Raw genomic sequence first — 23,640 nt, 5'->3', positions numbered from 1 at the left:
AGGGGGAGACCCACAATACATACGTGCACCGTTTGGCTCGCTCACAGCGCAGGACCCGCGTTGTCTTCCGACACAAGCAAAGCAGAACCAGAGGATAAGTGTCTCCAAGCCAACGTGTAATCTGGGAAACCCTGAATAAATCAACCCATTGCAATCCCATGGTGGATAGTCTTAGCGTTTTATAGTCACGTTATACGCTACACACGCCTAGCATCTTTATTAGCATCTTTGTAGCATCTCGTTTGCTACGTAGTTGTGTTGAACTTCACGTAGAAACGACATGCTGGGAGGCTACCAAAGTAACGCCTTGCATAGCGTTTCTGTAGCATCCTAGCATGTTGTTTCTAGTTGGTGGATCTCCTTCCTCTGAGCCCTAATGCATGGGAACATGTATAACTGGAACTGCAGCAGCATTGATCAGAGCTCTGCGTAGATTCAGTGTAACACACATAGATTCAGTGTAACACATAGATTCAGGGTAAACACACATAGATTCAGTGTAACACACAAAGATTCAGTGTAACACGCATAGATTAAGTGTAACGCATAGATTCAGGGTAACACACATAGATTCAGGGTAACACGCATAGATTCAGGGTAACACGCATAGATTCAGTGTAACACATAGATTCAGGGTAAACACATAGATTCAGTGTAACACACAAAGATTCAGTGTAACACGCATAGATTCAGTGTAACAAACATAGATTCAGTGTAACACACATAGATTCAGTGTAACACACATAGACTCAGGGTAACACACATAGATTCAGGGTAACACACATAGATTCAGGGTAACACACATAGATTCAGTGTAACACGCATAGATTCAGGGTAACACACATAGATTCAGTGTAACAAACATAGATTCAGTGTAACACACATAGATTCAGTGTAACACACATAGACTCAGGGTAACACACATAGATTCAGGGTAACACACATAGACTCAGGGTAACACACATAGATTCAGGGTAACACACATAGATTCAGTGTAACACAGCCACCATGACTGCAGACAGGAAAGGGGTGGCAGCACATGGAATCGGGGGTGGCGGTTTTTATAACCAAAAGCTTGCAGGCCCACACAGACAGACACGCACATACAGGCACACACACAGACACACATTGATCCTTGCCTAAATTTAGATTTCTCTAAAACTGTTATTCTGCCCTAAAGCACCGAAAAAAACAGGACACTGCCATCAGCTCCTCTCTTTCTCTTTCTCTCTCTCTCTCTCTTTCTTTCTTTCTTTCTTTCTTTCTTTCTTTCTTTCTTTCTTTCTTTCTTTCTTTCTTTCTTCCTCCCCCCCCCCCCCCCCCCCTTCCGGTTCTCTCTTTCCTTCTGGCCATGATGGCCGCTCGCCCCTCCTGGCTGTCTGCAGACAACGGCCTGAGTACTACAGTATTGATTCTGACTCGTCTGTCAGGGAACATGGCATTCAAACGGATACTCTGTCAACCCCAGCCCCCCTCTGTGTCATCACGCACACCCGTCAAACCCCTCACTCTCCAGTTACCTTTGCTGCCCTACAAAACACGCACTAATGCACACATGTGTCCGAAAACATGCAGGCACACAGATGGTTATGCTCACACTGCAGCAATCATCTTTGAGTTTAGGTTTGTGTGCTTGCCTGTATTCATAGCTGTGTACTGTGCACACGCACTCGCACACACACACACACACACACACACACACACACACACACACACACACACACACACACACCTACCTTCACAATGGTGTCAGTTGTAATGTGGTTTCAGAATCACCTTTGTCTTCCGTCCTGTTAAAAACACATCCCCCTCAGCCGTCCTCGGGGCCATGATGTCACCACTGTGTGATGTCATCTGCACGACCTGTCATTAATATCCCCGCACAGCGATGTGTGTTTCTTTCTGTATTGTTATTGGCCTGTCAGATCAGTGACCGCATTGTCAGTTTGTTCCCCTGTTTTTGTGTCACACAGAGGCGGGACGATGGATAAGCTAAAGATATTTATAAGTAAAGCTTTAAGTGTGTGTGTGTGTGTGTGTGTGTGTGTGTGTGTGTGTGTGCAGTCTATTGCAGAAGGCTTCAAGGAGGCCGTCCAGTACGTTCTTCCCCAGCTCATGATGGTCCCAGTCTACCACTGTATGCACTACTTTGAACTGCTGCAGGTAAGGCACCTCACTCACACTCACTCACTCTCTCACACTCACTCACTCACCACAATACATACTCACTTTTATACAGTGTAGCAGTGAGTACGTATTGTGGTGAGGGAGTGAGTGTGAGTGAGTGAGTGTGAGAGAGTCAGTACTGTAGTGAGTGAGTGTAACTTACACTCACTACAGTACTGACTCTCTCACACTCACTCACTCACCACAATACGTACTCACTGTTACACTCACTCACTCACCACAGTACTCACTCTCTCATACTCACTCACTCACTCTTGCACTCACACACTCACCATAGATCTCGCTCCACCACCCGTCTCACCCAACGCGTATGTAGTCATTACTTGCTACGATTACCTACCACTGACCGGCCACAGTCGGAGAGTCTGTCTCCATGGTAACGTGGCAGTAGGGTGGTGCCACGTTCGTCCACTTCCTGTTTGGTTCCAGGTTTGGCTGGGCCACCAGCCACCAGTGTCTTCAAACGACCTCAGCGTGTGTAAGACTAGAACCGAAAAACAACTGCAACACTGGGTTCAACCCACATTGCAACACAGCCACATTCAAGTTCTGCATTCCCCACTGCCGGGAGACGGAGTTTATTTATCCAGCATTTTGTTATGATTGCAGTCTCAAAGAATAGTCTAGTGGTTAAGGAGTTGGAATCCAAGCCCGACGTTTCTGGGCTCGGATCCCAGTGTCCCAAGTCTACCTGCAGGCCTCCCCGAGCAATCATTGTTGCAGCAAAGAATAGTTCCCCTCTTTTGATGAGAGCATGTGCTAAACAACTCAAAAGTAAACTATGAAAATTAAGTTTTTAAATTAAATCAACCCACCAATCAAAGTGGCCCGTTCTCCTCCTCCCCCTCCTCGGTTTCCACAGCAACTGCAGGAGCACAGCGAGGACCAGGACGACCGGGAGTGTCTGAAGCAGGCCATCACCGCCCTGCTGAACCTCCAGTGCAGCGTGGAGCGCATCTACACCAAACACCAACCGCGCCGCAAGCCAGGGTCAGCCAGAGTCACTGTCAAACAGGCACACAAACACAGTCACACACGCACACACACACAGTCAAACACACACATTCTCACCGACACGTACACAATCACACACACACACACACACGTGCACACATACACACCCCGAGGCGCACGCACACACAGACCAACGCACACATTCATGCAGAAACACAGCCACGCATGCATGCAGACACGCGCTCATGCATGCACACACACACACAGACACAGAGATGTATGTAGTCACACGCACGCACACACACGTGCACACAGACACACCACAAATAATTCCCAGTCTAGTCTGTGCGTCTGGTCGTGGCGGCCCGCTGCTGGTGACTTCACCAGCGTAATCACGATGGGAAGGAGCCGGCCTGAGCTGGAATGTCTCGGTTTTACTGCCGTCTGTCTCTTGGAGTGTGTCTGGATGTTGGGAACCGTTTCCATGCCTAGCCGCTGTGTTGCCAGTCGGGCTACAATGAGCAGGCGATTCATCGATTGGTCAGCCGACAAACTCAATCTATTCAAATTTTGATAATTGTTTTATATTTATTATTTTCTGCTTCATTTTGCATTTAAATTCAATTATGGGTTTCATGGATCAATATTAAAGGAATAGTTTAGTTTTCCTTGGCCGGTTGTCATGTAAAGCAAGCACAGTTTAACTTGTGAGTGTTTTCTACTATTTATGAACCTTAATAGACTAAATGATTATCGAATCAATCTATAAAATATCTGCAGATTATTCGACTACAAACAAATAAAGACAAATGAAGGTTGGATGAATGGACTATATAAATAATGCTTAGATTAATAAAATATATAAATAATGGTTAGATTAAGTCTATGTAAATAATTGTTAGATTAATAGAAGATATCAAATCATTAGATTAATAGACTACATAAATAATCGTTAGATTATTGGCTATATAAATAATCTTAAAATCTATAGACTACGGTATATAAATAATGATTCAATTATTATCGAGAAAATAAGCCCCGACAGGGCGAACAGGACACTGACGCGCAGCAGAGTTGTCTTGCTTCGCCATGAAGGGGCTTATTTTACGATAATGACCGGCAAAGTTCTAGACATTATCCCGCTTATTACACGGCTACTTGCCAAAATGAAACAATTGATTTACAATGTATTTGTTACCAGCATTCATACGGTTGATCAGCAGAGAAATAGTCCGCCCAAGACGTTGACGTCGTCGCTTAGCAACCGACAGCGCTTGGGTTGATACATATCCCGCTTATTACATTGACAAGTTACCGGACTACGTGCAGAGTGTTACCAAAGGCAAAAAGTCATTTTGTTTACCTTGACAGCGGTCATTATTCATCCGTTGCCAATGAATTATCCAAAAATAATTGACCGCCGGAAGTTGTGAAGTGCCCATGCAAGTGAACGGAACGTTGAAAAGACCCGTATAATAAACTATAATAATAACGGGTAGTTGAACAGACCATGCTGATGTCGGCCCCTGCAGCCCTAGGCTGCGTGTGGTGGTTGAACTGACCCCCCTTGTGCCCCCCGCCCCCCCCACAGGGAGCCCATGTACCGCCTGTACAGCCGGCAGGTGCGCAGCAAGCAGCTGGCCATCAAGCGCATGAACGAGATCCAGAAGAGCATCGACGGCTGGGAGGGCAAGGACATCGGCCAGTGCTGCAGCGAGTTCATCCTGGAGGGCCCGCTGCTGCGCGCCGGCGCCAAGCACGAGCGCCACAACTTCCTGTTCGACGGGCTGATGATCAGCTGCAAGGCCAACCAGAGCTCGCGGCTGCCCGGCTCGGGCAGCGGCGCCGAGTACCGCCTGAAGGAGAAGTTCGTGCTGCGCAAGATCCGCATCGCCGACCGCGACGGCGACGCGGCCTCGGAGCTGCGGCACGCCTTCGAGCTGGTGGGCAAGGACGAGAACATCGCCGTGTTCTGCGCGCGCACGGCGGAGGAGAAGGCGGCGTGGATGGCGGCGCTGGTCACGCTGCAGTACCGCTCCACGCTGGACCGCATGCTGGACTCGGTGCTGCAGCACGAGGAGCAGACGCAGCCGCTGCGGCTGCCGGCGCCCGAGGTGTACCGCTTCGCCGTGCAGGACTCGGAGGAGAACATCGTGTTCGAGGACCGCGTGCAGAGCAAGACGGGCATCCCCATCATCAAGGGGGGCACGGTGGTCAAGCTCATCGAGAGGCTCACCTACCACATGTACGCCGGTGAGTGCTCCACGCCTGTTTCCTGGCTGGACGGGCGCGGCTGCTTACGCCCCGTAGAGGGGGGGGGGCTCACCTGCCACAGGTAGGCCGGCGGGGGCTCCGGCCGCTTCCTGTGCGTATGGAGGCGGGCCGTCAGGTGAGCCCCCCCGTAGAGGGGGGGCTCACCTGACGGCCCGCCTCCATGCGCACAGTAGGGGGGTCTCACCTGTCACAGGTACCCTAGTGAGCGGACTACTGCTAAGGACAGACCTCTTTCTGTACATTTGTGTTCTCGTGAGTACTAGCTCCCCAGAACACCTCACCTCGCCTGTCTGCATAATATATACTGTCCAGGGAAGAGGGGTACCACAGGCTGTATACGTATGACACTTATGCCGCGTTTCCACTGCAGGGCGCGGTACGGTTCGGTTCGCCTCAGTCCGGTAGGGAGGGCGGCGGTATAGCCCAGCTAAGTTCCGAGGTCGCGTTTCCGTCCGCCGACGGTACCCTTTGTGGTAGGCCGGATGTCAATCGCCGCGGCAGCTACGTAAACATTGTAAACAACGTCTTCCTCCCCAAGAATGCAGAGGAACGTCTCCACCTCCTTGTTTGCCCAAGCCAGCGTTTTACGCGACATGTTTATTGTAAAGAATAATACCTCGAGGCTACTGTTTGTTTGTTTTTATCCCCACGACGACCGGAAGTGACGGTTCTGTCGACCAATCAACGGAGGGGGTGCGTAGCTCGAATTTTCCGGCACCCTTTCAGGCGTCTCGGTACCCCAACGGAGGAGTACTGAAGACGAGGGCACAACGAGTACGGCTCAGTCCGGGTCACGCCCACTTTTAGCGGTGGAAACGCAATCCGTACCGCACCTTTGCGAACCGAACCGTACCGCACCCTGCAGTGGAAACGCGCCATTAGTCCTACCCCAGTCAGTGTGTGTTACCTGGGGAGCGCGGTATTCTGTCCCCGCCGCTCAGGGCCCGGTGCTGAAGGTCTTTCTTCTGATCTCTCTCCAGACCCCAACTTCGTGCGAACCTTCCTCACCACGTACCGCTCCTTCTGCAAGCCCCAGGAGCTGCTGTCGCTGCTCATCGACAGGTACCCTCTGGAGCTCCTCCCCCTCGCCTGGCTCCTCCCCTCTGCATGTTCCACTCTGTATATGAATGTGTACCATTAGAGGGTATCTGAGCGTGTGTGTATGAAGGTACGCTATTAGTGTGTATGTGTTGAACTTTCGTGTATATGAACGTGTGTATATTATGGTATACCATTAGTGTGAATGTATGAATGTATCCCATTAGTGTGTATATGCACGTGTGTATATTATGGTATACCATTAGTGTGAATGTATGGATGAATGTATACCATTAGTGTTTATTTGTTGTGTATGTGAACTTGTGTATATTATGGTATACCATTAGTGTGTATGTGAATGAATGGATGAATGTATCCCATTAGTGTTTATGTGTTGTGTATATGAACGTGTGTATATTATGGTATACCATTAGTGTGAATGTATGTATGAATGTATCCCATTAGTGTTTATGTGTTGTGTATCTGAACGTCTCTGGTCAGGATCGACATCCCAGAGCCGGAGCCCACGGAGGCGGATCGCCAGGCGCTGTGGAACGGGGATCAGCCAATGGCAGCAGAGCTCCAGAGGTTCCGGAAGGAGTATGTGCAGCCGGTCCAACTCAGGTACCACCACCGGACCAGACCGTATCAGGACCGTATCAGGACCAGATCAGACTGGATCAGACCGGATCAGACCGGATCACATTAGACCAGACCGGATCAGGACCAGATCAGACCGGATCACATTAGATCAGACTGGTTCACATTAGATCAGACCGGATAACATTAGACCAGACCGGATCAGGACCAGATCAGACCGGATCACATTAAATCAGACTGGATCAGACTGGTTCACAATAGATCAGACCGGATCAAATTAGACCAGACCAGATCAGGAAAAACCGGGTTCAAGAAATTAGACTGGTTCAGGAAAAGAGTCGATTAGACCAGATGATATCTCATTATACAACACTTGATTAGAACAGAATTAGAATAAGGACCATTATGCCGCTTTTCCACCGCACATGTAGCTCGACTCGACACGACACGACTCGACACGACTCGACACGGTAGCAGCGCGGGTGCTTTTCCACCGCAAATAGTACCTCCGGGACGTGGGCGGGGTCGTCTGCGCGAAAGGGCCGTGACGTATCTTTGTACGCGACGCAAACAACACCTACGTAACCCACACATGGACAGAACCCACATAACAACAATGGAGAACATCGATGCGATGGTATTCGTGTTCGTATTATTGGCTGGCAAGTTGAAGAAGTGGAATATGTTGGCTGCGGCGCTACTATGGCTGTTCTATCGTTACCAGCATGGTTGCCATGTCGCTCTCGTGACTTCGTCACACTCTCTGGCCAATCAGTGGCCGGCCGTCTGCCGACGTCACCTTTTAGCATCGGCTCAGCCGCTTGGAACCTAGAGCGAGGCGGTACTAGAAAAAGCAGCCACTTGAGGTACTAGATCGCGGTGGAAACGCAAAAAAGGCGAGCTGAGTCGAGTCGAGTCGAGTCGTGTCGAGCTGGTACCATGCAGTGGAAAAGCGGCATTAGAAAGTACAGTCCCATCAGTGTTCTTAAGTAGCGTTTCTATCAAGTCCTTCAGCAGGCTCTTCTACCCAGAGTCCTTCATGGTGATCCCTGTGGTTTGTTATCAGACGGTGATTTGATATCAGGTGTTTGATTAGCCACCTGCTAAAGGGTGATCCGACGGTTTGAGGGGCAGACGGAGAGTGACACAGCGTTCCTACCCAAGCGCCAGCTCAGCATGTTCTCCAGGGTTAGGAACAGTCACACCAGGACTCTCCGCATCAGTATTTGGTCAGTCGAATAGGCTGATCCTCTCCCCACATGTTCCTCCACGTTCTGAAACTCGAGAACCTGGCGGTGACCTGTGGGTCACCGGTAGTCCAGGCGTTGGCTAGCCTTCCTGATGAACACATTCAGGTCATAATTCCTCACAGCTTAGAGTCACAACTGAATAACAAACTTGATTACATTTGAATACAGATTTTGGTTGGCAAAACGCAAACCTTTCGTACACACGCATAGCCCAGCACTCACGTCAATAGTTCTTAAGATCCAAACAGTGTGTTCTCGGTCCCCAGAAGCTGTTGCGGTCCAGCGGGTGTGTTGTGTTGCTCGTGTTCAGTGTGTCCTTTAACCACGGCGTCTCCATCTCTCTGCAGGGTGCTCAATGTGTTCCGGCAGTGGGTGGAGCACCACTTCTACGACTTTGAGAACGACCTGGAGCTGAGGAGCCGACTAGAGGAATACATCACCAGCAAAATACAACTGAGAGGTCAGCTCCGTTCACACTCTTAAAACCACACTACCCGAGTGCCCGCGAGCAAAGCATACACACCAAACTACCAGATCAGATATTATGGAAAAGTGAACCTATCTCACAGTATTCTTCACTTATGAAACTAATGAATTTTTCTGTAATGTAGAAAATATTAGTCTTAAATCTTAAAACGCATGATACTTCACAAATGGGATTATTCATTCTGAAGGATACTCTGGTGGTCCTGTAAAACAAAGAAGACTATTTCCCGTCGTTAGTCATTTAGCAGATGACTTAATCCGAGGCAACGTGTCATGACCATGAGCTAGGGGGAGGGGCCAGAGGGCGTCTTGCTCAGGGAGGAAAACGGATAGGCCGTGGGACACCACAGGGGAACCGAACCCAGAACCTTTACGACTGGGGCCGTAACCACCAGACTAAGCTCTCGTCACTGTCGGCGACCCCCCCCCCAGGCAAGTCGATGAGGAAGTGGGTGGAGTCCATCAACAAGATCATCAAGAGGAAGCTGCAGACGCAGGCCAATGGCGTCAGCCACAGCATCACCTTCGAGAGCCCGCCCCCGCCCATCGAGTGGCACATCAGCCGGGCGGGGCAGCTGGACACCTTCGACCTCATGACCCTTCACCCCATCGAGATCGCCCGCCAGCTCACCCTGCTGGAGTCAGAGCTGTACAGGTGAGAGGGCTGCAGGACACACCAGGGTCAGGGGTCAGGACACCTGGGTCAGGGGTCGGGACGCCTGGGTCAGGGGTCAGGGGTCGGGACGCCTGGGTCAGGGGTCAGGACACCTGGGTCAGGGGTCAGGGGTCGGGACGCCTGGGTCAGGGGTCGGGAAGGCTTGGCCAGGTGTATGTTATAAATGTGTAGGTGTATTTATTGATATACTCCATTCCACAGAGTCATATAGAAGATGGTAATGACTACTACCTAAGAGAAACAGGATTATAGATGGAAGATGAGATTATAAATTTAACATCACTAGCCGGGATATAGCCAGGTTATTCTAAATGTCTAAATTGGGTTTTAAGGTAATAAAGAATACTATTTATTCAGAAATATATTGTAAACTTACAAAATGTATATTTGACAGAAGAGAGAAGTGACATGTGCTAAATAATTCTCCTCCTCCTCCTGCTCCTCCTGCTCCTCCTCTTCCTCCTCCTCCTTCTTGCTCCTTCCTCTTCCTCCTCCTCCTGCTGCTGCTGCTGCTCCTCCTGCTGCTGCTCCTTCCTCTTCCTCCTGCTCTTCCTCCTCCTCCTGCTCCTCCTCTTCCTCCTCCTGCTCCTCCTCCTCCTCCTCTTCCTCCTACACTTCCTGCTCCTGCTCTTCCTCCTCCTGCTGCTCCTCCTGCTCCTTCCTCTTCCTGCTCCTCCTCCTCCACCCCCACCTTCACCTCCACCTCCCCCTCCACCTCCACCTCATCCTCATCCTCCTCCTCTTCCTCCTACACTTCCTGCTCTTCCTCCTCCTGCTGCTCCTCCTGCTCCTTCCTCTTCCTGCTCCTCCTCCTCCTCCACCTCCACCTCCCCCTCCACCTCCACCTCCACCTCATCCTCATCCTCATCCTCCTCCTCTTTCTCCTCTTCCTCCTCCCCAGGGCGGTGAGGCCCTCAGAGCTGGTGGGCAGCGTGTGGACCAAGGAGGACAAGGAGAAGAACTCCCCCAACCTGCTCCGCATGATCCGCCACACCACCAACCTCACGCTGTGGTTCGAGAAGTGAGTCCCCGCTGCTCCCAGACCCCCTCTGGGTCCCAGAGTGATGGTGCAGTCCAGATCCCCTCTAGTCCCAGGGTGATGGTACAGTCCAGACCCCCTCTGGGTGCCAGAGTGATGGTGCAGTCCAGATCCCCTCTGGTCCCAGGGTGATGGTACAGTCCAGATCCCCTCTGGGCCCAGGGTGATGGTACAGTCTAGATCCCCTCTGGTCCCAGGGTGATGGTACAGGCCAGACCCCCTCTGGGCCCTCTGGCCCCCATGGTACAGTCCAAGGTAGTCTAACCTAACAAATGGTAGCAGAACAAGCAACAGTTTAAGTAGGAAGATGCTTCGCCAACACTAAGATAGTCTAACCCCTCTCATGCATATTAGTGTTCCTATTATTTATATTTAATATGTATTAGTGCTTTCAAGCGATTAAAATATTCAATCGCGATAAATCACATTAAGTTCATAGTTAACTCGCGATTAATCGCCATAAATCACACTTTATTTCTATTCTAAATATCCCTTAATTTCGTGCTGCTAGCCTTTTAGTGCAATCTGAGAGTGTTGAGAAGGACAGTAATAAAATATGTTTGGCAAGATGGATAGAAGAGGAGAGACCCGTAGTGAACTCAACCCGGTTCACTTGACATCGGGTAGGTGCATGACAGTGGTAGGCCTACCGTAAAACTTCAATAGCCCAGGCTTTTATTTGTTTCAATCACTGAACTTTGAAAAAAATATAACGCCGTTAAAATTGGTTTGCGTTAACGCCGTTAATAAGACGTTAAACTGACCGCACTAATATATAAGCCTATATATATATATATATATATATATATATATATATATATATATATATATATATATATATATATATAATATTTAGTTCTGAGCTGTATCAAAAAGGTTTACTTTTTTGTGTGTGTGTGTGTGTGCAGGTGCATCGTGGAGGCGGAGAACCTGGACGAGCGCGTGGCGGTCTTCACGCGGGTCATCGAGGTGCTGCAGGTCTTCCAGGAGCTCAACAACTTCAACGGCGTCCTGGAGGTGGTCAGCGCCATCAACTCTGTCCCCGTGTACCGCCTGGACCACACCTTCGAGGTGAACACGCAGAGAGCACGCACACAGAGAACACACACACAGAGCACACACAACGCATACACACAGAGAACGAACTCGCACAGAGAGCACGAACGCACACACAGAACGCATACACACAACCGCACACTGATATCATACACATACAGAACACACTGACTCGCGCAACACACACACACAGAACAGACTTGAAGACGGAGAACACACACGCACAGAGATCACACACAGAACACACAAACACACACAGAAACACAAACACACAAACACAGGAACATACACGCAGGAACACACACTCCTGAGGGATGGGTTCAGGGTTCCTGACGGCGGTGTGCTGCGTTGCAGGCGGTCCCGGAGAGGAAGAAGAAGATCCTGGAGGAGGCGGTGGAGCTGAGCCAGGACCACTTCAAGAAGTACCTGGCCAAGCTCAAGTCCATCAACCCGCCATGCGTGCCTTTCTTTGGTAAGAACCGCCAGGCCGGATCAGACCAGGAGGTTCCACCTCCCCAGAGCAGGAGGTTCTACCTCACCTGATGTTCTCCTGCAGTGACTCGCACTCTTCACTGGATATTTAAACTGACCTTGCCTCCCTCTCTTCTTCTCCCTCCTACTCCTCTTGCTCCTCCTCCTCCCTCTCCTCCTCCTCCTCCCTCCCCTCATCCTCCTCCCTCTCCTCCTCCTCCCCCTCCTCTTGCTCCTCCTCCTCCTGCCCCTCCTCCTGCCCCTCCTCCCGTTGTCACGGCGACCAGGTATCTACCTGACCAACATCCTGAAGACGGAGGAGGGCAACCCGGACCACCTCAAGCGCCACGGCAAGGAGCTCATCAACTTCAGCAAGCGGCGGAAAGTGGCGGAGATCACCGGGGAGATCCAGCAGTACCAGAACCAGCCCTACTGCCTGAAGCAGGAGCACGACGTCCGGGTACGACCCCCCCCGCCCCCCCCTCTGTCCCCGGGCGTACGGACCGGCTTTGTGTCTTGGTGCTCCGTCGTTTGGCTGCACGGCAATCTTTACGTTTGTTGCTTTATGGATTATCGTCGCTGTGATTCAATTTGAATTTTTCTGCGTTTAGCGACATTATTCATCTCAAAGATTTATATTTTTAAATTAAGCAGATGCTTTAATCTGCTAATTAATAATAAAAAAGGATCTAGTCATATAGCAGGTGCGGGACCTTCCGTTCATTCAGGAATCGAAAATGCTAAATCCTTGTCCGTACCCTTGATTCCTGTTGTCCATAGCAGAGAATCTTCCGGTTCGGACTAGAGCATTGCGTCTAAAATGGAGGCCTGACCATAGTCTGGTTATGGCCTTAAAGGCATGACGCTACACTTCTACAGCGGTTTCTTCTCCTATACTATTCAGCCCTAACACTAAGGGGCCCTAACCCTACCCCATTGAGGAGTGGGTAGAGGTCAGGCATCTTGCTCAACGATGTCCACAGGATGTTCTGTGTAGCGCAGTGGTGCAGTGGATTTTTCACTCTCCTGGACCGGACACTAACCTGTTGCGGTCTCTCCCTCTCTCCCCAGAGGTTCTTTGAGAACCTGAACCCCATGGGCAACATGAGCGAGAAGGACTTCTACGACTACCTTTTCAACAAGTCCCAGGAGATCGAGCCCCGGAACTGCAGGCAGCCTCCTCGCTTTGTAAGCCGCTCCGCCGGATCCCTCCCTGGCTTTGTGTCTCACCGGTCATGGGCCTCCGTCATTTCTGGACAGGAGCTCCCTCCTTTTCCCCAGATAAAGGCTTCGGGGAAATCAGAGTGGATGCCAAATGACCACGCTGAACATCTGGGCGGCTCCGCTTTCCCATGAAAATAGTCAAACGTTTCAGAAGAATCTGAAACCGGTCATATTCAGGGAATTGACCGATTTAACAACCTACCCTCTCTCTTTCACTTCTCCTGTCTCTGTCCATGAGGACACAACATGCCCATACCACGAACCACACTAATTAACGGTGGTTCTGGTTAGGGTTGTACCATATCGGACATTCCTGCGAGTACGCAGGTCTATGCGCCGATCCGATACACGGGACTAGCCAATTCACTACACAGGCAGAGAACATCACAAACACATGCAGTGTTATGCTGCGTTCGTTTTAGGTATAAACGCGTCATTTCCGACCTACCTACGTCGGAAAAACATGGATGCATAGACACTTGAATGAAAATTATCTAGGTCTGGGAAAAAAAAGGTTTTTTCGACAGTAAGTGAGCCGACTCTACATTGCTGTCATCATAAGATCAGGTTTCTTTGGCCAAGGATTTTCATTTCGTTGCATTCCTAATTCCTTCAGTCTTCCGTCTCATCTCCCCTCTATCTCCCCCTATCTCCCCCCCCCTCCCTCCCTCTTCTCCCTTCCATCCCTCCCTCCCTCCCTCCTCCCCCCCGCAGCCCAGGAAGACCCTGTACACCCTCAAGTCCCCGGGGATCCGGCCGGTCCGCACCTCCACGTCGGGCACCCTGAAGGGACACCCCGTGGCCCTGGAGCGCGAGCCCCCCCACAAGATCACTTTCCGCAGCATCGCCGAGACGGAGCTGGAGACGCCCGCCTCCGCCTCGGTGCCCACCTCCCCCAACACGCCCACGCCGCCGCAGTCCGCCTCCTCCGACCTCAGCTCCGTCTTCACCGAGCCCGACCTCGGCAGCTCCTACGGTGGGTGGTCCCCTTAACCTCTGACCCCGGAACCTCCGGCCCCTGACCTCGGACTCCTGAACCGCCGACGCTTGACCTCCGACCGCTTGACCTCTGTCCCCTTAACCTCTGTCCCCTTAACCTCTGACCCCTTAACCTCCGACCCCTTAACCTCCGACACCTGACCCTCCAGCACCTGACCTACCTCTGTCCACTGACCTTTGACCTCCGGCCCATTACATCCAAGCCATAACACGAAGAAAAATAAGAAATTACCTAACCTTATTTAATTTAGCTAAGAAATTATGTATTAATTTTATTATAATAGTAATTGTATTTCAAGTAATTACATATTTTGTTAATTTGATATTGATCAAATATTGATGATTTAATAATTAGATATGAATATTTCTATATCAGTTTTCAGCGTCAGGGCAGCCTGGCTGGCAGTTCCTCCTCTAAAGCCTCTCTCTGTGTCTGTTGACTCCTACAGGAGGTAACTCCATATTCGCCCCCGTCATCCTGCCTCCTTCAAGTGAGTACCACCCGTATATGTGGCCGGGGTCTGGGGTGGGGGTCACACATCTAGGGGTCCCCGTCAGGGTGACACATCTAGGGGTCACAGTGGGGTGTCACATCTAGGGGTCCCAGTCAGGGGGACACATCTAGGGGTCACAGTGGGGTGTCACATCTAGGGGTCCCAGTCAGGGGGACACATCTAGGGGTGACCCTCAGGATGTCCCAGTGGGGAGTCACATCTCGGGGTCCCAGTGGGGGGTCTCATCAGGCCGTCCCAGTGGGGGGTCTCATCAGGCCGTCCCAGTGGGGGGGTCTCATCAGGCCGTCCCAGTGGGGGGGTCTCATCAGGCCGTCCCAGTGGGGGGGTCTCATCAGGCCGTCCCAGTGGGGGGGTCTCATCAGGCCGTCCCAGTGGGGGGTCTCATCAGGCCGTCCCAGTGGGGGGTCTCATCAGGCCGTCCCAGTGGGGGGGTCTCATCTCGGGGTGTTTGTGTTTCTCCGCTGCAGAGTTCCACTCGGCGTCCTGCGGCAGCCTGCACCACCTGGGGGAGGAGCCTCTTAAGCCCCCGCCCCTCCCCCCCCGCAGGAAGGACGCCATGTCCGAGGCCAAGGTGAGGCCCCGCCCCGCTCCTACCCATGATCCTCTGCTGCGCTGCCTGCGCTTGCTGCCGATGGAACCTTCTCCCCTCCCCTCCTCTCTCTTCCTCCCTCCTCTCTCTTCTCTCCTCCCCTCCCTCCTCTCCTCCTCTCTCCTCCCCTCCTCTCTCCTCCCCTCTCCTCCCCTCCCCTCCTCTCTCCTCCTCTCCTCCTCTCTCCTCTGTTCTCTTCTCCCCTCCTCTCTCCTCCCCTCTCCTCTCTCTCCTCCTCTCCTCCTCCCTCCTCTCCTCCTCTCTCCTCCTCTCCTCCTCTCTCCTCTGTTCTCTTCTCTCCTCCCCTCTCCTCTCTCTCCTCCTCTCTCTGTTCTGTGTCTCGACACATTGTTTATTTTGACATGTGTGTGTCAGATCGGGGCAGCTCTTAGCTTCATTAAGTGTCTTTCAGTCAAACTTGTAGTAAACGCCTGTTTTCATGAAAATGTAAATATTGTTAATGGGACAACTTTAACTCATTACTGTTTGTGTGTGTGTGTGTGCGTGCCCCCCCCCCCCCTCCCAGATGGGCCCTCTCTCCGACTTCCCCCCCGCCATCCCCCCCCGGCTGCCCCCCACCCTGCCCCGGGTCCAGCCGCGGGCCCCGCTCTACAACGGTCCCCCAGGCGATGGGCCCCTGCCCAGCCCCCCGCCCCCGCCGCCCCGGGACCCCCTGCCCGACACGCCCCCCCCGGTGCCCTACCGGCCCCCGGAGATCTTCATCAACTACCCGCCCAGCATGCAGCCCTCGCCGGTGGGCCGCTTCCACTGGGACTTCGGCAGCCTGCCCACCTCCCCCGGGACCCCCCCGGGGACCCCCTCCCCGCGGGTGCCCCGCCGCAGCTGCCCGCTGAGCGCCAGCCACAACAGCCTGTGCCCGCCGCCCCCCATGGCGTCGGCCCCGCCCGTCCCGCCGCGCCACAACTCCTCCCCCCAGCTGCCCAAGCTCCCGCCAAAGACATACAAGCGGGAGCTGCTGCAGCCCGCCTTCCAGGCGCTCTCATTGGTGGAGAACACGGACAGCAGCCAATGAGACGGCCGTTTCGGATTTAGTTTTTTTTCCAGTGGTTTTGATTTTGTTTCTTTTTTTTTGTTTATTTTATTTTTGTTTTTCTTTCGGACGAACTCTTAACGAGGAGGGGCCGACGAGATCCAGGGGAGGGGCAACGGACGGCAGAGCGCGCTCGGATTGGTCGGATCATCGGGCCCGGTTGACCCATCGATTGGTCAGTGGATCGACCAATAGACGACAGAATGCTGCTGCCACGCCCCCAACCCCCTCGCCTTCCTCCGCCCGCCACGCCTGACTCCTCCCACTCCCGTCGGCTCAAGAGCCCCGCCTCTCAGGGGTTACGTAGCTCCGCCTACATTTCAAACCCTCAGTGCCAATGAGCCACGCCCCAATAAGGGGCCCCCAGACGCTGGTGTGTGTGTGTGTGTGTGTGTGTGTGTGTGTGTGTGTGTGTGTGTGTGTGTGTGTGTGTGTGTGTGTGTGTGTGTGTGTGTGTGTGTGTGTGTGTGTGTGTGTGTGTGTGTGTGTGTGTGTGTGCACACGGAAACAAGCCTCTGCGCTTCTCCCGTGGAGAGTGCCCTCTGTAGCGACCCTCCCCCCTTTGAGGAGTCACATGGTCTCCTCTGGATCGTTCCACTGAGGTGGGGAAAGCATGGGGGCGTGGCCATGACGGTGGCCATGTTGGCGGCTCAGACTCTCGATGCACGTCCCTGCTCCCGCCGCGGGGGTTAGTGTGCGGGGCTAGCGAGGCACTAGCGAGTAGCTAGCGAGGAGCTAACGAGGAGCTAGCGGTGGCTAGTGAGGAGCTAGCGGTGGCTAGCACGTCACCTTTACTGTTAATGTTTTTCTACAAACTCAACACATGGCCAAAGTCTTATTTTATGCAGGGGGGAAAGGGATTTTGCTCTCTTTTTTGTTTTTTTGTCTTTGTTTTGTTTTTTAAAGAGATGACATCATCGGGGGCAAAAAGCAAGACATGTAATCCTATTGGCCGGTGCAACACTGAACACCCCGCCCCCTTTATCGCTACTGTGCACTGTGACTGAACAGGAGGGAGATGGAGTCATCAGGCCTGTCTGTCTCCGTCTGTCTGTCTGTTTTTCTCTTCGCCTGTCCCCCCGTGTGTCCATCTGTCTTGTCTTTTTAGCTTTCCCTTTCTAGCCGTCTATCCCTGTGTGTGCGTGTGTGTGTGTGTGTGTGTGTTCCAACAGGCCTGCCCATAGCCACCCTCATCTCCCCAAAACGTTGCCTTTTTTGAGAAGAAAACAAAAAACCCACAGCACTGACCTCTGACCCCTGGTTAGGGGTGCCTCGGCAGGAAGACATGAGGCCAGAGTCTGGACGCCATTTGCACATCAGGCTGTTTTGTCTTTTTTTGGTTTTGAGGTCAGGTGACTTTCCCCCGCCTCTCTGCAGCCTTGGGTTCATCTGGAGGGGAGGCGGTGCAGGGTGGGGGTGTAGTACTGCCCCCGGGCCAGCAGGGGGCAGTACTACACGGGGCGCTGAAGGGTCTGACTGGACTGGAGCGCTGTCCGGAGACGCCCCTTGGAGCAGGACGTTGTGTGTCTTGTGTGTCTCCTCTCTCAAGAAGCCAAGGTGATGTCTTAAAACTCTTGAAGCCCCTTCCTGGGTCTCACCCTGGACCGTGTGGTCGGTCCTACGCTACCGCGGCAACCACCCTCCTCCTTCTCCTCCTCCTCCTCCCCCTGCCGCTCCTCCTCTTCTTCTTCGTTGGTATGAATAGACTGCTATGTAACTAAAGCCCAACGCCCCCCATAACGTGCCTCCCCTCTCCCAACCAAAGTCTGGGACTAAAGGGACAGTGCCCTCCGGTGGCGGCTACAAGGAACTACAAACCAAGAGAAAAGCAACCGATAATGAGGAACATCCACACCCTCTCTCTCTCTTGATCTCTCTCTCGCTCTCTCTGTATCTCCCTCTCTCACCCTCTTTCTCTCGCCCTATGTCTCTCTCTCTCTGACTCTGTCTCTGTCTCCCTCTGTCTCTCTCCCTCTCTCTCTCTGTCCATCTCCCTCTTCCTCTCTCTCTCCGTCTCTCTGTCTCTGTCTCTCTCTCCCTCTCTCCGTCTCCCTCTCTCTCCGTCTCCCTCTCTCCCTCTCTCTCCGTCTCCCTCTCTCTCTGTCTCTCTCCCGCTCTCTGTTCATTTCGTACAGACTGCGGGGTCCCCTGCATCCTGAACAGATGTGCCTTTTTACTTTCTCTTTGGATTTTACACAACAAGCAAAAGGTGTCTAAAAGCAGAAAAAAAGCAAAAAAAAAAGAATAAATAATAAAGTTGCCTATGTAATGTTGAGAACAAAACTATACACTACGAATTGTACATGTTTGTGGATACAGTGTGTGTGTACGGGTGTGTGCGTGTGTGTGTGTGTGTGTGTGTGTGGGCGTGTATATATAACATGTATACACTAACGATTAGGATTTGTATAAAGTGACGTTTCTCTCTCGTTGATGGTCTCTCCGTCTCGCGGCGGCGGCGTCAGACTTTGCCTAACAGTCCGATGCTGCTACCGTCGGCACAACGGCGACCACGGCCCCACGCAGGTCGTCGTGACAACCTAACAGACAATCCCCCAAACCCCCCCCATCCCAGCTCGCACTCTGGGACTATTCACTGAGAATAAGCCATGACCTTTGACCCCCGCCCACCCTCTGTGACCCTGCAACCCCCCCAACCCCATGACCCCCCCAATCTCCCCTTTTAGCTATTGTTTTTTTGTTTTTTTTTAAAGCAATGGAAATGTACAGAGCGTTTGCTTTACTCCACCACTTTACACACCAGACTAACTGCCTTTCTCTTCTTTGTGTCTCTTTGATTTTGTAAAGGCTCGGTCACGACAGAACGCATTAAAGAGGGGGGGGATGTATCAAGGAACGCAATATATGTGTATGGGGGGTGGGGGGGGGGTGCGTGTCCTGAGAACACACTTTGTGCACTTTAGGCTGTACTGTTTGAAATGGCCACCGGGTGGCGTGGGGTCATGTTTATGCACGCAATGCATTGTGGTCCGGCGCTACTGTTTTCGAAAAACTCACACCCTCGGATCAGGGCGACGAAAAATACGATGAATTTTAAAACTGACCAAAACAATTAAGGCCAACAATTGGACCGCCTGCTGGTCACATGACCAGTCACGTGACCTCAGGTTGTGCGAGAAAACCAAGGCGCCACGACATGAGTCGCCCTTATTGGTCAGGTGTAGAGATTCAAAGTGATGTCATATCCCATCATTGCTTCGGCGTGACCTTCTCAAGAGGGCTGCTGTGTAGTTCAGCGGTTGGCTCTTGTGGATAGTTTGTCCCGCCCCCACTTAGGGGAAATATTCCTGATTGGTCAAAACTCCCCTATGCATTTCAGCCCTGGCCCTAACTGAAACAACAGAATATTCCAAATTGGTCAAAGCCCCTATTACTCTCCTAGCTCCGCCCCCCCCCTCCCCCTTCTTCTGGAACATTCCGGATTCAGTTTGGACCCGCCTTTTCTCTCCTTACGTTGCCCCTCCCCCCCCCCCATGGAAAACAGAACATTGTGATTGGCCAGGAGCCCGGGGTGGCGCTGTAACAGTGTGTTGATTGGACGGTATGTGGCCTTCTAACTGTGCTTTGTATTAATGGTCTTGAAGAGGTGAATAAACCCCCCAGTCTTATTTTGTACTGACGTCTGCGTTCATTTCATACCGTGTGACTCGCACAAAGTCCACCTCGATATAGCTGGATCAGCGTCTTTGGACAAAAAAAACGATACTCATATGAACACAAGAATGTTTTTTGATTTTGTAATGTTTAAAACGTAACTTGACAGATGAGGAACTATGGTGGTGTGTTTAGTGTCGTCGCTCCATTGAGAACCATACGTTAGTTTTATCGCCAGCCTCTCTTTGAAAGAAGACGCAACGTATTTAAAATCTTCTCAATATATATTTCTAGTCAATGCCCTGAAGAGTCAGGAACAATGTGACATGGACGGGTTTGGGTTAAAGTACGTTTTTTCAGGTGTGAAGGAAATGGTTTGAATCCCCATTGGTCTAAAAAGTATTTTTATTGTCCGCACGTAAACAAATGTAATCTAGATTAAACTTGCAGGTAAACTCATCCCAGCATGCAAACGTAATTAACTCAACGTCGGCGCCCAAACATTTCAGAATAACCCCCCTTTCAAACGTCCCACGAACCATGAGTTCATGTGGAGCCCAACAAGGGACAGCGTTTTTTCTCCAGGTTCCCTTGGGGCCCCTAGACTGTGCTGCAGGGGCCCTCGCTGTCCTCACTGTCGTCCCATAGTCCCCCGTGGCCCTGGGTGGCTCCAACATGGCCGCTGCCCAGCTGCTGCAGCGCCCCCGCCTGTCTGGGAGGAGAGGTCGTCTTTAGTCTGCTGCTCCTGTTCACCCCCACGTGTTCAAGACTTTGAGTCTCTTCAGAAGTAATTCCGGAACGGGTAGATTAACAATGAGGGCATCGAGCATACGCTTTTATCCTGAGCGACTTACAATAAGTACATTTATCAGAAGAAGATAAACATCACTGTCGGTACAGTAAGGATGTTCATAGAACCAGGTGCCAAGCACTTACAATAGCTAGGTTAACCCGTTCTCCGTAGACAACAAAGACCGCTAGGATAAGATGCTACACGATGCTAAGTTCTATTTTTAAGTGGCAGGATGTACAACATACGATAAGGCCCGATTCCATTTCTACCCCTTACCCCTCCCCATTGTCTTGAAGGGGTAAGGGGAAGGCGTAAGGGGTAGAAATGGGATTGGGCCTTAGCCTTACCCCTTCCCCTTACCCCTTCAAAACAAGGGGGAGGGATAAGGGGTAGAAATGGGATTGGGCCTAAGTGTGTACATTAAGTGCCAGAACATACAATAAGTGTGTACATTAAGTGCCAGGACGTACAACATACATTAAATGCATAAGAGGGGAGGGGAGGGGTAAGCGGGGGGGGGGGGGGGCTATGCAGAGTTCAGGTGAACTCTGAACAGGTGAGTCTTGAGGTACGAGTTGGGGCGTTGGGGATCGAGCCTGGAACCTTTAACAAGTGCCTGGAGGTTATAGACAATCTGGAGTTAGGGAACTAAAAGTACAGATTGCGTAAATCTTTTAAACCCTGGACTTCTAACTGCCTTCTGGAGGCTTTCGGTTTAACGTTCACATAACGTTCGTGAAGCGCAGGGGGATCTGGCTAGACACTAATGCGCAATCCCATTACTACCCCTTACCCCTTCCCCTTACCCCTTAAAAACAAGGGGGAGGGGTAAGGGGTAGAAATGGTATTGGGCCTAAAACTGTAAACCTATACGCTGTTGAAAAACCCGGTACAGCCATTGGCTCCCATCTTCAAAGTGGATCACTACAGAAACACAGGTAGTTGAATCCACGGCCAGAACTTTATTGGCCCTCAACTGTTCATTCATTAACATTTAGGGTTAATGAGTATCTTCCCGCTTCAGTTTGGAACACTCCCTTGGGGGTGTGTTCCAATGTTTTTTCAATCCTAATGCTTGTCGAATATACAGTGTCTTCTCTGGAGCCGTGAGTGTCATGGCAGTTGAGGCAGTGAGCAAGAGTGAGTTCCCTGCGTAGGGACTGTTGGAACGCGGCCCTGGTCTCACCTCATGTCCTCTCTCTTCTGACTGAACTTCTGGAAGGTGTGGCGGGCCTGACCCGGTACAGGGACGAAGACCTGCCTGGGGTCTCTCTCTGGACCTGGGACGGGGACGAAGACCGTCCTGGGGTCCCTGTCTGGACCCGGGTCCGCCTGGGAGACGGGGAGAGGAGGTTACAAACCAGCTTTAAAACCTGCTTTAAAATAATGACAGTTGGGCCCAATCCCATTTCTACCCCTTTCACCTCCCCCTTGTTTTGAAGTGGTAAGGGGAAGGGGTAAGGGGTAGAAATGGGATTGGGCCTTGGTCTTGGGAATGGAGGACTTTAAATCTGGTAATATTTGAATCGGCATGTCACTAAAATAAACATAAAAACTGAGAAAAGGCAGGACTGATGTGAAGATCACCAGGAGGTGCAGTAAATGAGTTGAGTTTGGGTCATTTGACAGTTTCATTCCAAATTAGTCGTTTGTATCCATGTCAATTATGGCACCCATTGCACTGTGCGACAGCACTGCGTTCCTTCTCAAGATTCCTTCCTTGCTAATTAGGGGAGTGTTTCTTGCCCTCTGGGGGGCTAGGGTCACGGGGGTGTCGGCCTGTTATGCCCTTTGAGGCTGTACCTGTGATTAAAGGTGACGTATTATAAGTGGGCGTGTCCACCTGAATGTATGACGGATAGTTGAGCGACGTTTGCTGCAGTCCACTGGGTAGGCTGGGAGACGGATCTATCCTGCACACATCTAGGTGGACACGCCCACTTGTGATGTCAGAAGAGGCCGATTTTCCAAACGGCTTGTAACGGCTAATCACACCAGGTGGTATCATATGTCGCCTTTTAAGGAGGCGGAGTCTCACCTGCGTCAGGACCTGCTTGGACGGGTCGTCCCAGATGGGCCGGAAGGCGCTCTTGGGGTGCAGCGGCGGCGAGCCCTTCCTGATGCTCACCAGCCGCTTGCCGTAGGACCCCACCAGGCAGGGCCCCTCCGCGCAGGGCCCCGGCCCCGCCCCCGGCCCCGCCGCGGCCCCCCCGTCGGGCGGGAGGGGGGTGAGGCGGGGGATCTGCCACCTCAGACACACGGTGCGCTCCCGGCCCGCCTCCCTCCTCCTCCGCTGGCAGCCCGGCCGGAGGAGCACCGGCACCTGGCTGTCCTCCTCCCCCCACTCCTCCTCCTCCTCTTCCTCCTCCTCCTCATCGTCCCCCCCGGTGTGGCTGTCCCCGGGGCCCGTGCGCAGCGTCCCGTCGGGGCTCCCCGAGGTGACGGAGGAGTAGTCGAAGGCGGAGGTGTCGTCCTGGTCCGTCTCCCCGTCCTCCGCGTCGTCGGGGCCCCCCCGGCCCGTGGGCTGGCTGGACGTCCCCTGGCCCGAGTCGCTGGTCTCCCAGACGGTGGGGGGGGTGTCGGGGGGCCGCAGGCCGCCGGGGGGCCGGGGGGACAGGAGGGGGGGGAGAGGAGGGGGGGCGAAGCAGCTGGTGATGCCGCGGTCCCGGGTGGAGGGGCCCCCCAGGGTGGAGGGGCCCCCCTGGGCCAGCCGGTCCCGCTTCCGGCTCACGGGGCTGCAGGACCAGCACTCCAGGTGCATGCTGGGACACCGCATGGCGACGCCCGCGGCCTGAGGCGGAGCCTGCTCGTCTCTATGGAAAC

The 23,640-nt window shown here is 52.4% G+C and overlaps 1 protein-coding gene across 1 annotated transcript in view; it reads left to right on the top strand.

The window, feature by feature from the left end:
• The window catches only part of sos2 (son of sevenless homolog 2 (Drosophila)), a 40,823-nt gene extending 21,560 nt beyond the window's left edge, over positions 1 to 19,263 (top strand). Inside the window, exons 8-23 of the mRNA XM_056590793.1 lie at positions 2,065 to 2,163; positions 3,050 to 3,177; positions 4,733 to 5,394; positions 6,396 to 6,477; positions 6,955 to 7,077; positions 8,651 to 8,763; positions 9,222 to 9,444; positions 10,367 to 10,486; positions 11,413 to 11,575; positions 11,915 to 12,032; positions 12,319 to 12,491; positions 13,103 to 13,219; positions 13,970 to 14,231; positions 14,704 to 14,745; positions 15,237 to 15,340; positions 15,885 to 19,263. Coding sequence (XP_056446768.1) covers positions 2,065 to 2,163; positions 3,050 to 3,177; positions 4,733 to 5,394; positions 6,396 to 6,477; positions 6,955 to 7,077; positions 8,651 to 8,763; positions 9,222 to 9,444; positions 10,367 to 10,486; positions 11,413 to 11,575; positions 11,915 to 12,032; positions 12,319 to 12,491; positions 13,103 to 13,219; positions 13,970 to 14,231; positions 14,704 to 14,745; positions 15,237 to 15,340; positions 15,885 to 16,391 — 3,036 coding nt within the window. The 3' untranslated portion in view covers positions 16,392 to 19,263. The remainder of the gene's footprint in view (positions 1 to 2,064; positions 2,164 to 3,049; positions 3,178 to 4,732; positions 5,395 to 6,395; positions 6,478 to 6,954; positions 7,078 to 8,650; positions 8,764 to 9,221; positions 9,445 to 10,366; positions 10,487 to 11,412; positions 11,576 to 11,914; positions 12,033 to 12,318; positions 12,492 to 13,102; positions 13,220 to 13,969; positions 14,232 to 14,703; positions 14,746 to 15,236; positions 15,341 to 15,884) is intronic.
• Positions 19,264 to 23,640: the final 4,377 nt, after the last annotated feature.

The sequence above is a fragment of the Gadus chalcogrammus genome, chromosome 5 (genome assembly GCF_026213295.1).
Source record: "Gadus chalcogrammus isolate NIFS_2021 chromosome 5, NIFS_Gcha_1.0, whole genome shotgun sequence".
Lineage (NCBI taxonomy): Eukaryota > Metazoa > Chordata > Actinopteri > Gadiformes > Gadidae > Gadus > Gadus chalcogrammus.
The sequence above is the reverse complement of the archived record's forward strand: the minus strand, read 5'-3'. Positions and strand labels throughout refer to the sequence as shown.